The sequence below is a fragment of the Ochotona curzoniae genome, unplaced genomic scaffold, assembly GCF_017591425.1.
Source record: "Ochotona curzoniae isolate NIBS_2020 unplaced genomic scaffold, NIBS_Ocur_1.0 contig_1014, whole genome shotgun sequence".
NCBI classification, from domain to species: Eukaryota; Metazoa; Chordata; class Mammalia; order Lagomorpha; family Ochotonidae; genus Ochotona; species Ochotona curzoniae.
This window is the reverse complement of record NW_024464920.1, coordinates 43,802,355-43,821,780: the sequence shown is the minus strand read 5'-3', so window position 1 is coordinate 43,821,780 and position 19,426 is coordinate 43,802,355. Positions and strand designations below refer to the sequence as shown.

The 19,426-nt window shown below is 46.9% G+C and overlaps 1 protein-coding gene across 3 annotated transcripts in view; it reads left to right on the top strand.

Moving 5' to 3' along the window:
* LARGE1 (LARGE xylosyl- and glucuronyltransferase 1) overlaps nt 1-19,426 on the top strand; it is a 318,549-nt gene that overhangs the window by 222,310 nt on the left and 76,813 nt on the right. For all 3 annotated transcript variants that reach the window (XM_040985179.1, XM_040985178.1, XM_040985177.1), the window contains exon 6: nt 2,445-2,549. In XM_040985179.1, coding sequence (XP_040841113.1) covers nt 2,445-2,549 — 105 coding nt within the window. The remainder of the gene's footprint in view (nt 1-2,444; nt 2,550-19,426) is intronic.

Genomic DNA, 19,426 nt, shown 5'->3' with positions numbered 1-19,426 from the left:
CTGTTTCTCAGAATGGCCGCCCATCCTAGGAGTTCAGTTGCAGATGCTAACTATCTGGCATGGAAGACGATGGTTGTTGGCTGCATCATCTTCAGCAAGTTAGTTAAACTTCCTGGGCTTCAATGTCCCTTTCTGTGAAGTAGGGATTTGTAACTCTTGCCTTCAGTGTGCGCTGCCTTAGTGACGAACGATGCCTTGAGACACCGGAAAGCATCTGGGTGTCAGATGAAGGTAGAGTCCTGTCCTAACTTCATCACCCATCCTTTGTGAGCCCTGGTTTCCTAGTCTGTAAAATGGTGTTGAGTCCAGAATACCTTCTACAAGCAGCAGGCTGACGTTGTCCTGAGGTCCCCGATGAATCTGGTACCCTACATGGCAGGCTTAGAGATGTTCCCCCATGTATCAGGGTCCTCTGTGCCCCAAGAGATTGCCTATAAACCTGAGTCACCTGGGGTGCTGTGGTACACCAGAGACCAAGGGCAGTGTCAAAGCCCACATCTAGAAGCAAGCAGCAGGTGTACCTGCCAGCACTCCTGTTTACCTGGTGGTGGCTGACAGAAGATGACTGTATACAGAGGAAACAGCGAGCCCAAGAGCAGAGATGATGAGAGAAGTGATTGGGGTAGCTCCTCTCCTCAGGCTCTCGTCTCAACAAGCACTCTTAGTCTGTGCTCAGAAATTAATTTAGAGTGGGAAATATTAGAATTGGAATAGATAGTGAGAAATATTAGAATTGGAAGAATAGTGTATTCGTGAATATGAGTCCCCTGAGTTAGGGAATTAATATATGAATGAATGATTTGCTGTTCTGACTTGAACAGATTAACTGGATATCCTTGGGCAACTTATTTGACTGCTCCAACCCTCCACTTCTTCTCTGAAAAATGGGGCTAATAAAAATGACAATCTAGGGGCCAGCCTTGCGGCGAAGGGGTAAAGCTACCACGTGCAATACCAGCATTTCATATGGTGCCGGTACGTTTCCTGGTTGCCGCCTACTGATGCTGGGAAAGCCGTGGAAGATGGTCCAACTGCTTGGGCTCCTGCCACCTATGTTGGAGGTGTGGATGAAGCCCCTGCTTCCTGGCTTTGGTCCAGCCCAGTCCCAGTCATTGCAGTCATCTGGACAGTGAAACAGCAGGTGGAACATTCTCTCTCTCTCTCTCTATCTCTCTCTGCTTCTCCATTTCTCTCTGTAACCCTGACTTTCAAATAAATAAATATTTTTTAAAAGGCAGCCTACTGGTGAAAATTCTTTTTTTTAGATTTATTTCGTTATGATTTTTTATTTGAAAGTCAGACATACAGAGAGGAGGAGAGACAGAGAAGATTTTCCATCCGCTGATTCACTCCTCAAGCGACCACAACGGCCAGAGCTGAGCCGATCCAAAGCCAGGAGCCTTGAACCTCTTCGAGGTCTTTCACATGGGTGCAGGGTCCCAAGGCTTTGGGCCTTCTTTGACTGCCTTCCCAGGGCATAAGCAGGGAGCTGGATGGGAACCATGACTACCAAGACGCAAATCGGCATCCATATGGGATCCCATTACATACAAGGCTAGGGCTTTAGTTGCCAGGCTACCATGCCATGCCCTGAAAATGTTTTTTTTTTTAAGATGTATTTATTTTTATTGCAAAGACAGATATACAGAGAGGAGGAGAGGCAGAGAAGATCTTCCATCCATCAACTCACTCCCCAAGTGACCACAATAGCTGGAGCTGCACCGATGCAAAGCCAGGAGTCTCTTTTGGGTTTCCCATGCAGGTGCAGGATTCCAAGGCTTTGGGCCATGCTTGACTGCTTTCCCAGGGCCAAGCAGCTAGCTCAATGGGAAACAAAGCCACCGGGATTAGAACCAGTGGCTATATGAGATACCATTGCATTCTAGGCGAGGACTTTAGCAGTTAGGCAACCGCATTCAGCCCTAAAAATTATTTTTTAATAATATTTCTTACTGTGTATTTTTTAAAAGATCTCTTTATTTTTGTTGGGAAGTCAGATCTACAGAGAGAATGAGACAGAGAAAGGTCTTCCTTGCCTTGGTTCACTCCCCAAGTGGCTGCAAGGGCCAGAGCTGAGCTGATCCAAAGCCAGGAGCTTCTTCCAGGTTTTTCAGTGGACTCAGGGTGCCAAGGTTTTGGGCCATCTTCGATGGCTTTCCCAGGTCACAATCAGGGAACTGGATGGGAAGTAGAACAGCTGGGATACTAACTGGTTTCCACATGGGATCCCAGCACATGCAAGGTGAGGACTTCGCTACCGTGCTAGGCTACCATGCTGGACACTAATGGTGAAAAGTAAATGTGTTAGTGCAAGTTACACACTTAGATCAGAGTTGGCACTGCATGAAATAAATAGAAGTGAATTAAGTAAACACTACTGTTGAGTGCAGCTTCATGTAGCTTAGTGTCAAGAGTAAGCCATTTGCATTCTCTGTGTGTTACAGGTCAGCAGGCCCTGGGCTTGGTGGAGAACCAGAGTGACTGGTATCTTGGAAACCTGTGGAAAAATCACCGCCCGTGGCCAGCCCTGGGGAGGGGCTACAACACAGGTAAGCCCCCATCTGCCTATCCTGGTTGTCTGAGTCAGTTTCTCTCTTTATCTTCTTACGTTCTCTGTCTTACCTTCTTTCCTTTCTTCTATTTTTTTTTTTAACGAAAGCATACATTTCTAATGTAAGCCAGTTAGAATTTGTACCATGAAGCTGCACGGCTTCTAAATAGCTGACATAGTGACCTGTGTCAGACCTGTCAGGCTGTGCTGGAATTTTGTCATTCCACTCTCTGTGGTCAGACCAGCTTACCTAGAGGAAGAGGATGTGGGGAGGGAAAGAGGGTGCACCATGCTCACCACTTGGGGGCACAGGAAGAGGTCACCTGGTTGCCTGAAACAGGGCAGGGGGGAGTGGACATCACACAGGCAGCTGACATTCCCATCCCTCCTTTAAAGCCACATCTATTGGTCAAGTAGCCAATAGGTCTTGGTGGTCTTTGTTCCTAGCCACCTCCCACTGACCTCGTGGCCTCTTCATGCGTGTGGGCACATCCATATGTGCATGTCTTCATTCATGTGGGCCACATGCCATTCTGGTTCCTGCATGTCAGTTTGTTGCAGAAATGGCTTGTTCTCCATCACACGATTCTTGGTCTCCAGGGATATGTACCCATGCAGAGGCATTCAGGATTTACCTTGAGACTCACTTCTGAGCACTGGATAGGAAAGAAGTGAGGTCATATCATTTCTTATACTTCCCATTCAGGAGTAGCACCGTTTCTGCTCATATGTCCTTGGCTAAAGCGTGTGGGGTGGCCAGTCATCCTTTCTCAGGACTAGGCCAAGTACACTGTCCCAAAGAAAAAGGCAGAACACATTCAGGGGAGGGGGGACGATTCTGGCTACCACAGCTTTCAGTGACCACGTATGTAAAATCAAACCCATCATTTCACACTGTCACCAACCCCAAACCTGCTTCTCTTCTGTTTGTGCCTCTGTGGCTCATATCATCCATCTATCTGTTCATTTGTCAAACTGTGCTTTTCTTCAGCAACTTACTTGTTGATTGCTTTTGGGTGGCTTGCTTCAACTTCGTTTTCACCTGACAGAGTAACGAGTTACAATTACAAGTCAGTAAAGCCACCTGTGTTGACATCTCTTCCATGGGAGGAGCAGACGGTCAAGAGCACGTGGCATCCTTTCTCCCAGGCCTGGGGCTTTTGAGATCTCAAGTGGGAGAGGCATTCACTGGTGATGTGACTACAGCGCTCATGATTAGCTTCTGTGATTGGCAGCTGGATGGTATATCTGTTGGGACTCTCTGGCCGCTAGCTAGACTCTTCCTGTTTGGCTGAGCTCCCATTTTATCAGGAGACTTTCACGAGCAGTCAAACCACAGGCTGGGCCCTGTGAGTGGGTCTTGGTAGAGAACGGGGTCCTTGGTCTCATCCTTAGTGTGAGTGAGGGTGTTGTGGCTCCCTGTCTGATTATCTAGGATCTTAACTTGTGTGTGAGGGCTGGATCCACTGCAGCCCCCTCTCCCAAAGCTCACTTCATGTCAATGCCTGTCTGAAATGCTTCTAAAGCCTTCTGCCTCTTCCCTGACCCACCTTGCTACTATGTCAGTGTTCTGTTCTCAAAGAATGCATACTCATGATCTTTGTCAGGACTAGAACTGGCCAAGAAGGGCTGGAACCTCATCTCTAAAACCTGCCAATGTGCTTGGTTGGAGCAGGTGTCTGGGAAATGACGACACCTGAAGGTAAGATCGCTAAAACCTGACTTGGATCAGGAAGCCAGTCCATCGTGGGAGCAGCCTTATGGTCAACTGTGAGAGCTAGCTCATCCCTCATCCTCTAGAGAGGTCAAAGGCCAACAGAGGAAAAGGCTGCAGAGACTAGTTTCTGGAGGTCAAAGTTTAGAGGCGGGGTCAGAGCTGGAGGAGGCCAGAGAGATGAAATCTAGCATCAGTGCAAAGGTATTGCTCTCAGGGTTGGTGGCCAGGAAGCCCTACAGTGAAGCCTCCCCCTGCAAAGGGGTTACAGTCCAGCCTACAGTGGGCACTCCTACCTGCCCTTCTCTAGCGGACCAAAAGGTGCATCCTGGAGGACCTTTTGCAAGGCTAGAAATTAACCCATTAATTGCTGGATGGTGGGAAATCATGAGCAGCCTGTTAGGGGGGCATGTGATGGGGAAGAGAGGTGAGGGACATTAGGACAGCAGCAGTATTTTAGCATTTGAATACTGTGAAAGTCAGTGCCTCTGCTTTCCGATGGAAGATTAGCCCGGCACTGTGCCAAATGTTTCTTAGGTATTAATCTCATCTGATCCTCCCACTAACCCTGTAAGGCAGGTGCTATGTGTATTACCTCTGTGCTTATCAGGGAAACAGCTGAGGCCATAGATAGTGGAAGGTAGCAGTCCAGTGGAAGGCCCCTGCGATGTAAAGGGGCCCGCAGCATTGAGAGTGAACCTGCCAAGCTCAAACTGTTAGGGCTTCAGAATCAAATGTGTTTTAAAAATGCAGAATCTGGACTCTGCCCTTGGAGAGTCTGAACTGTGTCCTTGAAGTGGCCCTATGCCCTGGAAGAGGCCTCTGGGGAGTGCAGGATGGGACATGCCCAGGGGACTTCTCAATAAAACATAGCACACACTCTTCCTGGAGCTTCATACTCAGGGTGAGCAAGATCAGTCCCTGTGTGAACCCACAGTGGGCCCATGAGGGGACTCCACCTGCTTTCCTACAGGAAGAAGGAATCGCCCTGTGGTGGGCTCTGAAACCAGTGGGCATTGGATGAGAGAAAGGACATTTCAGATAACCCCTGGTATAGCCATTTCAACACAGAATAGTAGAAAGGTCCCATAGATACAGGCTGCAGTGCCTCAAGGAAGTAGCATTGGGGTCTTCATGGCTACATAAAACAGTCTTGGCCATTCATGTGGCATGCAGGGACAAGGAGAATGTAGCTTGGCACATCTCTCTTCCCGGCCCTTCCTGTTTGCTCCAGATGTGGTATCAGGAGACTCCCAAGTCCCTAAACCAGCTCCTTCCCTTCCTGCATGTGCCAAAGCGGAGTTCTCACCCTCTTTCCCCCCCCTCCCCTTGCATGCAAGTGCCCAGGTTGGGGAAAGCCCTGTAAGAAGTGTCTGTAAGCGGAGACACCAACTGCTCATTATCCCAGGATTTATGCGACATCACAAGGCATGCGCACTCACAACGGGGATTTGTTATTTTAAGACCAAGGATTGTGCCACACAGGGGCAGCTGAGTCATCCAGGCGCAATGATTCTGTGACGATTCCGGCAGAAACTGAAGGCTGCTAAAAGGAACCTGCCGCCCCAGATCCCGGAGTCTCCACAAAGGGCTGCCCCATTGAGCCTGCATCTGGTAAAAATGGGTCAAAACTACATTCCAGCCACTGAGTCGCTGTAGGAGCCAGGTCACTGCACTTCCAATCCTTGAACTCTAGTTCTGTGCCTTGTGAAACAGAATACCAACAAAACCTGGTGTGTGGGATTAACAGCTCCCTATGCCTAGCTTTGCATCCAGTACAATACTGGTTCATAGTACATCTTAGTCATGATGTTACATTTTCCTGCCACATGACTAGATCAAAGATCAGAGAATGACATCCACTTGCTTTAAAAGTGGGGATCGTGTGATTGGCCAAGGCTTGTTCAGATGCCCTAAGCATTTGGAGTCAAAAAGAACAAGGGCTTTTTCACTTTTTACCTTAAGCATAATACAGCCACCTTGTACTTTTTCTCATCTGTCTCCACTATCTGGAAAAGGTTAACCTTTCCTATGCTTTTAGCGGAGAAAATGACTTGGTTCACTTAACCAAACTTTTTGGCTGAGTTTTACTTTTAAAATTCCTCAAAAAAAAAAAAGCATCAGATGTTTGGGTTGGCAGATCTGCCTTCAACACTTGACTTTGTTGCTTGTAAAATCGGTGTTTTCCTCCCAAATTCACTCCAGCTCAGTCAACATTGGGCTCCTCTTCTGCCTTCGAAGCCGCTGTACCATGAGCCTGTATTGTGACAAGGCAGCTGCGAGTACCCGGCAAACCAAAGCACTTTAGGAAGCTACTTGACTCATTTTTTGGTTGTCCTGACCCTAGCCTTAGTGATGGTTTTCATGTGATTGATCAAATGCACCTGTATTCACTACGCAATTTTAGGACCCCAGACATTCTACTGGCCACCGCAGCGCGCATGACCTTCCTGAATCCTGCAAATAGACACTGCTTCTTAAATAAACCAAGCCAGGCTGCTTTTCATATCTGTTTATATTTCCCAGTCTGTTTTTACAAAGCCCCAAGAACCTCACAGACTAGGTTAGACCTGCCTACCATCACCCATCACCTCCCTGGACCCTGCCCCCTTACAGGAGCTGTTTACAACTTAATTCCACTTAATGAAGCAAAGGAGCCTGCACAGCTAACGACAAGCGCCTGCCTGCAGCTGTGCAGGTGGAATGAAAGGCACCTCCCCCATGCTGGCAGAGGTGGTTCCAACCTCCGCATCCATCCGTCATGTCCTCAGTGCCCGAAGCTGTCGTTCACTCAGCATTCAGCTGTCAATAGGACCTACTGTAAAACACACGTACACATACACACACAAACACAAAAACCGTGATTCTGACAGGTTCATTAAGATTCAGCTCACTTAGGCTTGTAAGCTGATGGGTGAATTTCTTAAAAACAAACATTAGCAGCGAAGAGCCAGGGAAGATGAACTGAAATAGCGGGAGGCTGGAACCCGAGATGAGGGAGGCAGCCACTGGAAAGAAGACAGCCTTGACGGATGCACTCGTTTTGTATGGGATTCCCAAGGTTACTCAGCCAGCACATGTGTCCTCCCCAAGATGAAGGGCATGGCATTAGCCAGAGGATGTGGTTTCAAAAACAATTTAAAAAATAAACTGCATCCTCCTCCTCTCAATGCACAAATGTGGCCAGAGGCAAGCAGGTGGATACCAGGAATCCTCATCTACTGGACAAGAAAGTTGGAACCTTCAGGACTGCCTCACCTGTGAGGTTGGAGCAAGTCCTGTGCCATGAAAAAGTGGGATGTAATGGGCAGTAGAGCCGCACACTGTGAATTCTGTGGCAGAGATTCAAAAGGAAGACGGGTGCTTGAGGCCTGAAAGAAGTGCGGGGTGCTGAGGGACTCTGGGCCAGTCCCCTCATTTCTCTGCAGCTAAGGTCTCCTCATGAAGTAAGATCTCTCCATGCTCTGTAAGCATGCCAACAAACTTCAGAAGTTCACAGGAACATGGATTGAAAGCTTAGTTGAACTTTTGAAGATCCCTGGTATTGACTTGGATAGTCTCTGACAGCAATTACTGCATTCAGAGGAACCATACTAAAATGTAGTTCACTCATTCCCTCAGTTAGCACATACTGCTAAATATGTGTTCCTGACAAGGCTGAGATAGAAGAAAGCTCTTCTCTTCAAACGCATGCTTTGAACCTCTCTTCCGAAAGCTTATAGGCTCATAGAGACGAGAGTGTATCCACAGATTCGTTGAGCAGGACTTGAGCCTCTAGCCTTATTGAGATTCGGAGTTGAATGTCAACCTTCTTGCAACAGGCCAGCATTTTCTAGACCAATTCCAGGAAAAGTTGCAAGAGATGTCCATCTGTGTTTAGAGAAGGGTAAGATGGAGAAGGGTTAAGAATAATACCATACTTCCCTTGGCGTCTGATACTGCAGGATAGCTTGTTAGAGTGCAGGAACTGCAAGTCAAGGAAGCTGTCAGGCTCAGAAGCATTTCCCACTTGTACTTGATCTAGAGATATGGAAACAAATATGAGACAACTGCTCCGCACCAACCCTGGGCAACAGAGGTGATCTGTTACTGGGCTTTGTATCCAAGGTCTTAGCAAAGGAGTATTTAAGTGGGGCTTGTAACTCTGATTTTCAAAATAAGTAAGTAAAGATTTTTAAAATGTCATCATTATATGAAATTCTGTGACTATTTTAAAATATGATAGATTGAAAAATTCTAAATGTGTGTGTGTGTGTGTGTGTTTAATTTGTTTGAAAGGCTGAGAGACATAGATCTTCCATCTGCTGGTTCACTCCCTGAAAGGTTGCTGGGAGGAGCTGAAATTAGGATCCAGGGGCTCAATTTGGGTCTCCCATGGAAAGGACAGGAACCCAGTTACTTGAGCCATCTCCTGCTACCTCCAAGGGAGTGCATTAACAGGTGGATGGAACAGGAATGGAGTCAAGACTTGAACCCACGCACCCTGACATGGGATGCTGGGTCCCAAGCAGCAACTTAACTACCAGGCCAAATGCCCACTCCTTGAAATCCTGAATTTTAAAGTCAACACCTTGATATGTAGTGTGATGGGTGTGTGCTTTTCCTGTTTATTTCTGTGCTGGACATGTATTCTGTGTATTGCAGAGGAATCAGTGTTTTGTAGAGTAGCTGCATGGCAGGCACCCAGCTTCAGCCTCTTGCATTCAGGCAGATGGTCTTTGAAGTCAGGAATCCTGGACCAAAGGCCAGGCACAGCACAGTCATTCCCAGGCTTGGGTCACTGTCTCTGTCTCTGGCATTTGAACTTCTAGCTACCTTATCATGAAACAAGGGGTGCCAAGTCCTGTACATGCTTGTGCCCAGATTGCTGACTGTTGCGTGGTCAGCAGTTTCTCTGTAAGCCCCTCTGGGTCTTCTCAGTGGAAAACAACCTGACATGTTTTCCACGAGATCTCCTTGAAGAGTTCTATAATGGGAAGTGGCATCTGGTTTCTTTGGGGCCTCGCAAGTTGGCCAAACTAATCTCTTGGATTGGACGGCACGTGTGGGTGTCTTCACTTGTGTACTCCCTGTTTTATGGAGGAGCTGGCTGGGAATTTGACTAGTTCTGTCCCCAATCTGCAACATTAACGAGGTGTGAGCTCTCTTAATATTGTGCCATCCTCTAAATTTAGAACCGTGCCTTCAAATAATGACTGCCTGTGGGAGTCAGCTGGGGGAGGTTGTAAAACACTCCCCATCCAGGGCTTACCTCGGAGCAATTAAGTCAGAGCCTTGTGGGGGAAGACTCTTCCACTGGTACTTTGTAAACCCAAGCAGGTGACTCCCGTCCAGATAGGCTTGCCCTGCGTCTTTCGCAAGTCTGTACTGTAAGGTGTCATCTGGATTCTAGTCACTCTACCTTGATTAGTTGGATCTTGCTTTCCTTTCCTCTCATTCGATTCCCAGACTCCAAAGCTGCATGAATTTGTGTACATTTGTTGAGGAAAGATTGATTTTTTTTCCCCATCCATAGTGTCACGTATATGTTTAAATGCACCCAAAAATAACTCCAGATGCAGCCTGAGCAGTCCAAGACTGACGCAGACAATGACTGGCACTTGCAGTTGCACTCAGTGTGCAGAGGGATTGGTTCGGGGACTAGCTCAGAGACCGGAAATCCTCGGGTGCTCAAGTTACTTTCATACAGGGCTGCCGGATGTGCCTATGACCTGTGCACACCCTCCTGTCTATTACAAATCATCTGTGCTGTGTTGCGCATCGTGACAAGGGAAACAAAACCTGCACATGTTCAGTGCAGATGCATTTGTTCTTTGAATATTTTTAGTCTGAGGTTGTTTGAAATCCTGGCTGCAGAACACACAGCTACAAAAGGCTGAGCGTGCATGGATTTCAGTAGTGTTTGCACCAAAATATTTTAATCCAGTTTTCCACAAAGTTGGGCTTTTTTCTAAAAAAAATATTTTTCAATAGGAAACATAGCAATAGCCAATTGGAAACCTATTCTTCTACTTCCCCTTTGTTTTCTTGAAGTTTAGAAATGGCTTACTAATGAATTACCTTTTTAATCAAACTCCTTATCCTCTTCCTTCCTCACTTTAAATGGTTGCCGCCTACTCATGTTGAATTCTTCGAAGGAAATTGCCTCCAATTTCCACCTCCAGGTCCTCTTTTTGTTCCTTTGGCAATGAATTAATTCATGAATGAAAAATAAAATAAATCGTGAAGCACAGTTACATCCTGCATCTTCAGATCTCCAGTCACCCAAAATGGGGGAAAAAAATCCAGGAACTTTGGAATTGCCTCTTACAGAGGTTCCACTACCCTTTGCAAGTACCCTCAGATACACACCAGTACCCAGCAGAGTGATCCCATGGACCATGGGGAAGCGAGGAGCAGCAGAGATGACCGGCAGCAGCCTGTCTGCATTGCTATGGTTGCCAGACCCTGGCCTGTTATCCTGTGCTTCCTCTTAGGGCTGTTGGAAGCAAGCTCAAAATGCCAATGACGTCACAAACAGGAAGGGAACACCCTCCTAGTCTTTCAATCTCACTGTGAGCGGTCCCCTGCCAGCCACCATTAGGCTAAAGCAGTCCCCGCTCGTCCCCCTGAGCCCACTTTTGCCACATCCCACTTTTGAGTGTGGTTGACATTTTGCCACAGTGGGTCATGGCTGACGGAGCCCCATGGGACTGCTCCCAAGCACAAGGGATCTCGGCAAAGGCACTGGTCTGAGAAACAGCGCCTGCCTCAACCCGCACAACTCTCCTACGCAGTGTGAGCAGACTCCAAAGGAGGTGAGTGAAGAAAGAAAATGTGGCCCTGCCCCCATCACCTCCAGGTCCAACGTGCAGTGGCCAGGAAAGCATCCCGAAGAAACAATGATTTTGCTACGCTTTGTTACCATCTACTTAGGGTCATCCTAGTAGATATGTATCCTAGTAGATATGTAACTCTTTATAGCAAGGCATGAAAGTCATATATTGAGATCTACTCATTAAGTTTTCCAGGTCCACAGCCATTTCATTTTTTTGGTTTTGTCTGTGGTCATTTTTGGGGTGCAATAGCATAGGTAGATTAGTTGTGATATTGACCTTCTCATTCCCAAAACTAAAAATGTGTGCTTTCTCACCCTTTCAGAATAGATATGCAGCATAGCACCACAGAATAGTTTGGGGACTCCAGCAGACTGAGGTTAGGATCTTGCCTTAGTTCTCCACAGATAGTAAATGGAAGAAAAGAAGACAGTTGATAGCCTGGTATAGGAAATAAACATAGCAATGACACACCCAATGATCTAGGACCAATAGTGATGCTAAGTGAATATTGGTTACTTTCCCCCGCTTTAGTCGGATGTGATATAACCCTGAGAGAAGCACAGGATTACATGAAGCTTCATCCTGCTCGAAACTGGGGAAATATGAGCCAAAAAATGGAGAAGGGATGGGACCGTTACAGCCTTTGGATCCTCTAGCCATATAAAAAGGATTTTCACTTTCAGCCTTTATTCCCCAGCACATAGAGTAGTCCCTGGCATGTCAGGGGGTGCAAGAGATCGTAGTGAATGAAAGAATACACTTCACACTCCTTCTTCCTGATCATTGGTTTCATCTGTGAAATCAGGTGAAACCCCAAATTCTGCTGCTCCGTGTAGCATCTCAACCTTAGCTGTACCAACTTCAGTGCTTGTAGCCCTACCTGAAAGTTCTAGAAATGTGAAAACAAAGCATGTAGGATCCCAAGAATGAATGGGACCCAAGGGGTGTCAGACACCTCTGCCACAAGAAGAAGGAAAAGGGTAAGATGTGAATGAGAGTGTAGCGTTGCATTCAAGTTGGAATTCCAATGTTTCAAGCAGACTTCTCTGCCTGTCTTGTTGGCTTGGGATTATAAGCCAGACTTGCTGGCAAGGTCTTGAGATGCAGAGGCTGGGGAGAAGAACCCTGAGATATAAATCTGGCAGTGTCAGGAGTCAAGATGGAAGGAACAGCCTCACGGGATGGTGTTATTGGAGAATGGGCACATAGGCTGTTGAGAAGCATGAGGGTGAAGGGATACAAAACCAACCACAGAAGCAAGAGTGACCAGACACATCTGGGCCACCTGTGGGCGCAGAGGTGTGGTTGCAAAGGAAGCCTTCAGGTAAACTGGAGAGACAGTTAGGAGCCACGTGCTGTAGGTAGAGAAGCCTGACCAGAGAGTATCATCAGCCTGCTTTATAGGTGAGTCCCACCCCTGTCCAAGCCAAGCACGTAATTCTAAAGCCTGGCTCTGAGATTTCTTTCAGATTGTAAAGTTCTTTAGACCTGTTTTATAGTGATTACATGACAAGGCCAAAGAGAAAGACTCCCATGTGTGAGGATAATGGCACTCCATTCCAATTTTTAATCTTTTTGAAGATGCCATAACCACAGATGAGGAAACAGGGCCCATTATCTTCCCATGGGGAAAAAGGAAGGGATTTGCACATGTTAAAGCTCCAGTATTATGTTAGCAACGCCAGCTGCCATTCCCTGCACCGGTCCCTGTGCTGAGGGCTTTGCGTGTTTGTCTCACTTAATTCCTACTACATTGTTTGCAAGGAGGATTATGTAATGTGTTTAAAATCTCACCAGTACTTGGTGGCAATACCAAGATTCGAACCTGCACCATTCTGTCTTGACGCCCCAAAGTACTTGGGAAGTGACCTGTTGAGCCTCAGGCCCTATCTGTAAGGGATAGAAAAGAAGCAGAAAGGAATGGAGGATTTTGCCGTAAAGCAGGGGTAGGGCATGTTTTCTCTTCCAAAGACAGTCTGGGTATTTCTAACATCATTCATAAACCAAACAAAATCATCAACGTAAAAGTCAGCCTGCTATTGATTCATCGAATTTCAAGCCTTGCCTGTGGTTGCCTTGGCAAAGCGAGACCAAATGATTTCTCATGTCTTATATGACCTGTGGGCTGGACATTCCCTTCTTCTGCCCTGCAGTAACTAACCAAGACTCTTTAGGGACACACCTCTTTAAGGAGCTGACATGTGAGCTGAGATCTGAAGAGTGACCTGGAGGCAGTCCTGCACCTAGCTGGGGAACAGGAACACAGCAGCCCAGCTGTGGATACTAGCATATAGCTTGTTCTGGATCTGACGAGGGTAGCCAGGGAGGAAATGGAGAGTCAAGAGCTGACGTGTCATGGTAGGGTGAGAGAAAGTTAGATTTTGTTCTGTAATGTGGTAGTAAACACAACACTGGGCCGTAAATATCAATGATCTTTTTCTAAAATTTATTTGTATTATTTGAAAGTCAGTTAGAATGTTCCATCTGCTGGTTCACTTTCCAAATGGCCACAAAGGCCAGGGCTGGGCCAGGCCAAAGCTGGGAGTCAGGAGCTTCATCGAGGTCTCCTCCGTGAGTGACAGGGGCCCAAGTACTTGGCTCATCTTCACTGCTTTTCCCAAGCCATGAACACGGAGCTGGATTGAATGCGGAGCAGCTGGGACATGACTCTGGGATACTGGTGTCATGGGCAGGACCTTTATCTACTATATCACACTGCCAGCTCCAATATCAGTGATCATTTGAACATTAATAGGAGTGGATATTGATGTCTCTGTATCAGTCTTCAGTAGTAGCATTTCAGTACCCCCTCCTTTGCATTTCAAGAAGCTTATTTTTTCAAGTGCTTTGTTTTGTTTCATAGACATGCACAAGACGTTGCCCTATCCCCTCAATTCAGGGCCTCTCTCCATGGCTCCTTGAGTAGGAATGCTGACTTCCACTTTCCTAAGTCTGCATTCCAACCACTACTTAGATCATTAGGGTTAAAGGTTAAATGGAGGGATGGCTGCCTTGTTCACCATCCATTATTCCTTAGAGAAATACTCACTGCCCCTCATGCCAGGCCCTGATGATTCCTTCTAACATGTGCAGTAGAACTGTCTAAAGCCCAGGAATGATGGGTGTTCCAGCACCACTGGCTGCTTTACGTTATAATTCTTTTTACTCTCCTATTTTCTTCCTTTTGTGGGGAGATGGGGAATAATCACCAACAAGTATACTTGAGATCTTTGTATTAAGAAAGAAAATCTTACAGTTAAGGACAAGATCAAAAGCAAGAATCCTGCCTAGACTATAAGAGAAAAACTTGGTTTGGGGGGAGAAGAGTGATAGTGTTGTCCCAACTTCGCAGTTGAGAACAGAGAGATGAAGTCCCTGCCTCGGTGTCACCAGGAAGCATTTGAGACCAGATGCAGATCCCAGCCAGACTGACTCCAAGCCCAAGCTCTTCCTGGCATCCCCTGCTCAATCCCAAAGGTTATAAAATGTCTAACGAATTAGACCACAGACTATTTCATGCTGGCACAGTTTGTCACATCTGTTGCCATAAGTTGGAAACAGGCAGTTGTTGAAGAGATTTAATTTTGTTTGTATGACCTCCTTTGTCCTGGCTGAAGGCAGCAGCTAGTTAGGCCCCCAGTCCATGCTTTCCAGGGAGGGAAGATGTCTGGCTTTGAGGTTAACACACTCGCCAGGACACCCACATCCTGTGTTGGGGTGCCTGGGTTCAGCTCTGAGCCACATTCGCATTTCCAGCATCCTGCTCCTGAGCACCTTGTGAGGTAAAGATGCTGGTTCCAGCGGATCGAGCTTCCGGCTCCTGACCTAGGGAGGGAACTGGTGGATGGGATCTCTCTGTGTCTGTTTCTGTCTTAAATTTAACAGTCTCTCAGGTCTTTGCTTCTTATCCGTTTGTGTGCATCGCAGCATCCTTTGTCATGAGTGGCCCTGCACATGTTCATTGAGCTTTGGTTACCGACTCCTATGTAGAGAGCCTCTGTCTTATTTATGAACTCATTCCTTTATCCTTTGAGTCACTCATAAATATTCCAAAGTGCTGTGCTGTGGTAGGCACTGATGTGGAGAGGTGACACCATCCCTGCCCTGGAGAACGCTTAGTGGGACATGCAAGGTGAGTGACTGCCAAGCAGAGTGATCTGTGTTGTAACTGAGTCTATGGTGTGGCTGCCTCTGCTTTAGAAGAGAAGGCAGTTAAGAATGGCCAGTAGAGGATACCAAAGGGGTGCAGAAGAAACAGCACTTACAAATACTGGTAAGATGTGAGATTCTGTGCAGCTGAATTTGAGCTTAGAATTCTGCAGTTTTATTTATTGTTTTTAGATGTATCTACTCTTATTTGAAAGACAATGTTACAGCAGAAAGAAAAGGATAAAGAGAAGGAGAGATAATCAGAGAGAAAGAGAAAATCTTCCACCAGCTGGCTCATTCCCCAAATGTCACAACAGCTGGAGCTGAGTCAGTCCAATGCCAGGAGCTTCTTACAAGCCTCAAGACTTTGAGCCACCATTCACTGCTTTCCCAGACCACAGCCAGGCAACTGGATGGGGAACGGAGCAGCTAGAACTTGAACAGGCCAGCATCACAGGTGGAGGCTTAACCTGTTCAAGCCCAAGAATTCTGTAGTTTTAAAGAAGACCATATGAACCAGTGCTGTGGAACCACAAGTTAAGTTGCCACTTGAAACCTTGGCATCCCATACGGGCATTGGTTCACGCCCTGGCTGCTGCATTTCCAATCTAGCTCCCTGGGAAAGTAATCAAGTATGACCCAAGTGCCTGGGTCCCTGTCCAACAGTTTTTCTCCAAAGAGGGCCTTATGCTGAGGTCCTGAGGGGGAAGACCCAGGAAAGACAGTACCTAGTCCATAATATACAGCAAAGGGAAAAGACATGGCTGCCAGCACGGGGTAGGAGTTCAGACCACCCAGAGGAGCCCCAGCCGCAGAGCACTCAGTTGCTGCGGGCGACAGCGGCTTGCCCATCTGCATTCAAGGATTGTCCTGTCTTTCCAAGTCCCTGATCGATTGCAGCCAGCCAGAAACCAGCCATCAGGGCCCCAGGAAATTCCCAGGATACAGAGAAAGTCAAAGAGTGAGCCCAGGAGTGGACAGGTAGAAAAGTGACAGCAAGACACTTGGGAGCGCCTGGCATTTAAGAGACATTTGTTCTCTCTGGCTCATCAACGAAGGGGAAATGGCAGGACGGCTGTGAGCTCGGTGTTCCCCATTGAGCGTTTTTTCAGGTCTGCCTTTGTCTAGGATGTGAAAGCTAGAACAATGCAGGGTTCACGGTACTGTCCTTCTGGAGCACTCACTTCTTCCGGAAGTGCCTTTCTCGGGTAGCAGTCCACGAGCTCAACATTGCATTGCCAGCTTAGTCACACACTTGCACACACGCAGCTGGTCAGAACTGCTCAGCCCGCTGAGCCATCTTGCCCTTCTTGTAGGCAAACCAGACATCATCTTGTGTAAGGAAACATCCAGCCAGACAGGCAGGAAGCGACAGGCTCATTATTTGTGAAAGATTAAAATCTTCATGCCAGCAAGCGGGGTCAGCAGATCCGACTCCTGCTTAGCAAATTGTAGTCATTTTCCAGTACCTGATCCCAAATCCATGGGCTTCAGGCCCCCTGCATCCCCCAACCTGGAGCACTGCAGACTGACCCAGGCATTGCAGGAACCCCGAGCTTTTCCAAATCTTGTGTCAGGCCCTATTTGGTTCGGTTGCAATGTTAAGACCAGTTTCTTGGTGCTGTATGTGCTATAGCTCTGTCCAGCTCCAGAATACACTTCTGGAAAGAGGCAGGCTGCAGAGGGTTTGATAGCTGCCTTAAACAGCAGTGGCCTGGGCATGCCCAGAATGTCTTTATTCAGTGTCTGTTGTCCTCATGTTTTCATTAACTGGCTATGAAAGACTGTCTTGTCTGCTATCATGTCCTGTAACAAATCCAATGTCCTAGACGATTTTTCCAGATCAAAGGATTTTCTGAGTAGACCAGAAGTACAGCCCAGTAAATTTGGTTTCTTTTATAAGTTAGTGTCTAAAATGGACAGAGTTACTTACCTAGAATTCCCAATGGTTACCTGAAAATCTCCAATTCTGGAAAGTAATTTTAAGAAGTTTGCTTGGCCCAAGACAACAGCCTCGGGTTCTCCAAAATTGGGTTATTCTCTTAAAAACAAAGCTTTTTTATTATTATTTTAAAGTCAAAAGTTAAGAGAGACAGGGAGAAACAGAAAGATCACCCATCCACTGGTTCACTCCTCAGATGGCTGCAGCAGAAAAGTCAGACCATGACAGTTATTGGGAATAAGGACAACGGGAACGCTCATCTAGTTCCAGCAGTATTCATAGGAAGACCACTTCGCAGAAACTGCTTATGCTGAACAGATGCACAACCAGTGACCCAGAAACTCCATGGACAGGCATACATATGATCCCAAAGGACACACTCCAGAGTGTTTATAACAAGTCCTAAAAGTCATCATCAATAAGATATAGTCATGCTATATGTTACTATATAGGATTAAAACTTACAAGTATAAATAGGTACTTGTAAATTATTACAGGTATAAATACACTAATACAAGTGAATTACAAGCCTAATTCTGAACCAAAAGGATCTATACCAATAATTCAATTTATATGCAGTTCAGAAATAGTTGAAGCTAAACTCTGACCTGAAAACTTGAAATAATAGCAGGGTAAAGGACGTATGGGACTATAAGGAGTCTGTTAGTGTGATCTTGCCTTTTGGTCTGGGTTCCAGTTGTAACAGTGAATCCTCTTTGTACAAATTCATCAAACTATATTATATACACTTGTGAGGTCTGCACTTTTGAGAATGTATATCAGACTTTAATACAATCTTTGCTGCACTTTTAAAAAAACTATTTATTTATTTTCACTTTATTTGAAAGACAAAGGGATAGAAAGAGAGAGGAAATGGGCAGAAAAGAGAGAAAATCCATCTGCTGGTTCACTCAGCAAATACCTGCAACTCCCAGGACTGGGCTGGGTCAAAGCTGAGAACCCTGGAACTCAATCCAAGTCTCCCACAAGGGAGGTAGGAGCCCATGCCCTTGAACCAGCATCTACCACCTCCCAGGGTGCATATGAGCCAGAAGTGAGAAGCAAAGAAACTGGAACCCAATACAGGCACTCTGGTGGGATAACTGCTGTACCAAGCCCCCACCCATTACTCAACAGAGCTTGCCACATCCTCCTCTGAATATACTCTATCTAGACATTCTCTCTCTCTCTCTTCCTCTCTCCCTCTCTCCAATTCCCCTCCTTCCCTTCCCGCCACCACCATCACCAACAGCATGTCCAAACCCGAGACCAGGGTCTACTGGGTTATTTGTCTCTGCACCTGCTGCCTAGCATGTAGCAGTTGCTCACAAAAGATGGTCCCCAAGATGAATGAACACCCGCCTCTTGTAAAGTTTGTGCTGCCATTTGCAATCCAGCTCATTCATACTTCCAAGAAACCAACAGAGTCGGGAAAGGCTTCAGTTAGGAAGACTTCCGTGTTCTCCTTCTCTCTAATGACATGCAGCGGGGACCATGTTGTAAGGCTAGTGTGGCTGCAGCCAGTCAGGCCCATCAGACTTGCCCTAGGTCTGCAGCAGCTAGCTCATCCAGCACATTCCAAAGAGAAGCCCTTTCTCTCCTAGTCTTACCTGGATAAAGCTTGCTCCGGTAGACAGCAGCTCCTAGATAAATAGCACCCATCCAGATCCTCCTCACTTCCTCACTCTTCTCCCTTTTGCTTTTCAACACAATGATCTCTGCTCCCTACAGAGGCACCTGCCTTTCTTGCTCTGCCATCATGGCTGTTGCTGCACATCGAGGCTAGGGAACAGGAGCCTTAGCCTAAGAGCAGCAGATGAAACGGTCTGTTCCTGCACCAGATGTTCACTGGAGAAGCCTTTGATTTTTAATTTATTGATTCATTCAGGTAGCGTGTGTCTCTTATGTTCCCAGCGTGACAGCTGTGGGTACAGCCCTGCTGGTCCCACATATGCCAGCGAGCTCCATGGAGCGTCCTTGTCACACATGAGGCACACTGCCTCTGTGCCAGGCACTGCAGGGGAAGCGACTTTCTTCCTCCCCAGCCATCCCCTGCACCCCGACACCTGGACAACAAGCAGCTCACTCAGCTGCTAAGGATGAAGTCAGGCTTCCTGGCACCCCCTTGTTCCTGCAGTGTCCACCTCTGACTTGGGCCATGATTTCCAAGCCAAGTCTACTGCGGTTTCAGACTGAAGGGGTCCCCTTTCGCTAGAACCATTTACATTCTTCAAATCTTCACAGAATTCCCT